At 42.1% G+C, this 2691-nt stretch overlaps 1 protein-coding gene across 2 annotated transcripts in view; it reads right to left on the bottom strand.

Moving 5' to 3' along the window:
• The window catches only part of BMPER (BMP binding endothelial regulator), a 151351-nt gene that overhangs the window by 148430 nt on the left and 230 nt on the right, over positions 1–2691 (bottom strand). Inside the window, exons 1-2 of one of the 2 annotated variants that reach the window (XM_018920694.3) lie at positions 2322–2691; positions 1583–1825 (exon numbers count right to left, since the gene is read on the bottom strand). The exon at positions 2322–2691 is cut by the window's right edge and continues 230 nt beyond it. In XM_018920694.3, coding sequence (XP_018776239.1) covers positions 1583–1616 — 34 coding nt within the window. In that variant the 5' untranslated portion in view covers positions 1617–1825; positions 2322–2691. Of the gene's footprint in view, positions 1–1582 lie in introns of both variants that reach the window. The other variant, XM_030235372.2, reaches the window with a different exon arrangement.

Raw genomic sequence — 2691 nt, 5'->3', positions numbered from 1 at the left:
TCGCTCCCCGGTGAAACCTTTGCAGCTCCTCCTTAACACTTGCCGTTTGCAGGTCCACCCTTTGCTATCCCAGGTGCAAACACGGGCAATGTTAGCGACAGACATCCCCGACACCCCGCGTTTGCGCTCACAAGTAGGAGCGGGGTCTGGGCGGGATGACACTCGTGGCGTGTGGCAGGAGACTCTTCTGTGACAGATCTTCCCGAGCCTGCTTTACAAATCGATTTCTTTCAAACTCTGATGTTGCACTTGGGGAAATGAACACTGTCTGAAATTTACTGGTCTGACAACAAGCTGAAAAATGCTTTCATATTTCTACACGTTCTGATTTTATTTCTTTGGGAGCTGCATGTGAGCTCTGATTTCCAAAATGCTTACAAATAGTGGAAAATCAGGCGCATGGCAGGCTGGTGTATACAGGACTGCTTCAAATACATTTTACTTTCCAAGATAAGTTGATTTGCAAGTTCACTTTGAGAGTAAAACCCAAAAGGCAAGACCTCTTAAAGTCTGCACCTTGGCTCTAGAAAGCAAGATACATACACCTCACTTTAAACACAACTTGTCACCTACCTTTAGGGTAGAAAGCAAAAGTCCTAAAACAGCTGAAATTGCACCTATGGGAGGGACTGCAGAAAACTGATACCGATCACCTTCTGGACATCACTATCAGAATCCTTCTCCCTGAGGAAGGGAAACCTACTTTCTTCTTCCAACCTCAATCTGTACAGGTTGAAGCTGCATAGGAGCAGAGAATAATTTGGATGCTATTATAAGGGTTTTATATTCCCTAAAAATACAAGTGAAGTCCAAAACTTTCTCCACACTGTGTAGAATACATTATAAACTCAGTATATAAGTACAAAGCATGTAACCTTGAAACATTTTTTTTTTCTGGGAAATATCATTTTTACATTTCCATGCATTTTAAACAAAGATAAGCCCGTAGAGGTACATAATATTACGCACTACTCTCAAAATTGTTTTTCACACATCCAGATGTTTTTTCCATTGGAAATATGTACTGAATCTTCTGGTAAACCGGCCTTTTCATACTTCTCTATCTGTAATCAGTAGTTACATTTCCCTTTTCTAATTACAGCGCAGCCACAGCCCTTCTAAAGCAACAGCCATTGGAAAAATAAATCTACCCTGATAATTTCTTAAGTGACAACTACCACAGGAGAGTACTTACATTATCAAATGCATCGAATCTTCTCTTTATGCTGGTCTAAAATTCATTAAATATTAACATCTCCTGGTGTGAGAAACACACAAATCACAATGAGGCCATCAAATAACAATCCAGGCATCCAAGTAACAGCAGGGAACATGCTAAAATAGTCTGGAAAATGCAAAGAGGAAAGTTCTTTACAAAATGAAGACAGGAGGTGACAACAACTGCGCATCACACTCAGTCTCTGCCGTAATTCATTCACTCAAGACAAATACTTCATGAAATCATACTAAAGCAGAGCAGTCACAAAGCAGTATGTGATGTGATTGTCTTTTTTCCATGGGAAGAAACCATTGTCATCATTACTAAAGCACCTTCAACACACTGATTAGGCCTGAAACTTACCTCTGAACATGTGCAGCATGAAAACGTTGTCCATGGGGTGAGCTCACTCCGTCTGTGTGTCTTCTGTTGTGGCAGCAGTTCTGAGGAGAGGAATTTGCTCATCTTCCTTGCTTGGAGCACCTCCTGAAATGGGACTTTAGATCTCTCTGTGGCTACACCACACCTCACTGCCTATTGCTGTCCAGTGGAAGAGCCTGCTGAGGACTGGTGCTGCCTCTGAGTCTCCCTGGTTCCCTATCTCCGCTGTCATCGGGGAAGAGAGGAGATGAGAGAGACGCTCATCCTTAGCAGCAACCTTTGTTGCTTCCTTGATATTGATAATGATGACATATCACAGGGGAAGATCACTCACTTAAATCTCTCATGAAGTAAAACCCAGCCTGGGAGGGAAATATGCCATCTTAATCCTCCCCCACCTTAGTTTCACCCACTCAGTGCTACAGGTTTGTCTTGGCTTTTTATCTCTCCCTTACCCACTCTGCCAAGCCTGCCTTATCAGGGATCAGCATCCTTTTTCATTGTAATGTTGTGTTAAATTTCAAGGTGGATTGGTTATTTTTTTTCCTTTTGTATCCCTGTTTAAAGAGGTACTTATTTTTCCAAGCAACATTCAAAGCTGCAGTCATTTTAGCAAAATCAGAGGGTCACACTGGAAAACGATGTCCTGCTATCAGACACATACAGAGATTTTGTGCTATGCCAGCAGTTAAAACAAAAGTCATGTCATCAGACTGCTTACCTCTTTTGTATAAGCATTGCATGGTATCAGCTGTTATTGAAAGGATACCTTCATTAGTTCTATTTAGTGGTCAGCCTTGGCTCTTCCAGCTGATGGAGCAGTAGCTGTTCACAATTACCACTTTGTGCATAGCTCAGCTCCTTCTCCAGGGATGCTTTGCCAGTGGTCAGCCATAAAAGAATGCATGGTCACCTAGCACCCACCCTAAAAGAAAAACAAAGCTGTGTGGTTAACAACAGCAACAGTGAAGAAGACAGTGATCACATTCACATTTCTCTTCATGATTTTTTTTGCAAGTCAAAATCACTAGGAGGCCCATTCTTTTTGGGCTAGGGAATTCTTCCAGAAGTGGCAGAAGGCAGCCATGAGT

This window comes from Serinus canaria, chromosome 2 (genome assembly GCF_022539315.1).
Source record: "Serinus canaria isolate serCan28SL12 chromosome 2, serCan2020, whole genome shotgun sequence".
Classification (NCBI taxonomy): Eukaryota; Metazoa; Chordata; class Aves; order Passeriformes; family Fringillidae; genus Serinus; species Serinus canaria.
This window is presented reverse-complemented; position numbering and strand designations above follow the sequence as displayed.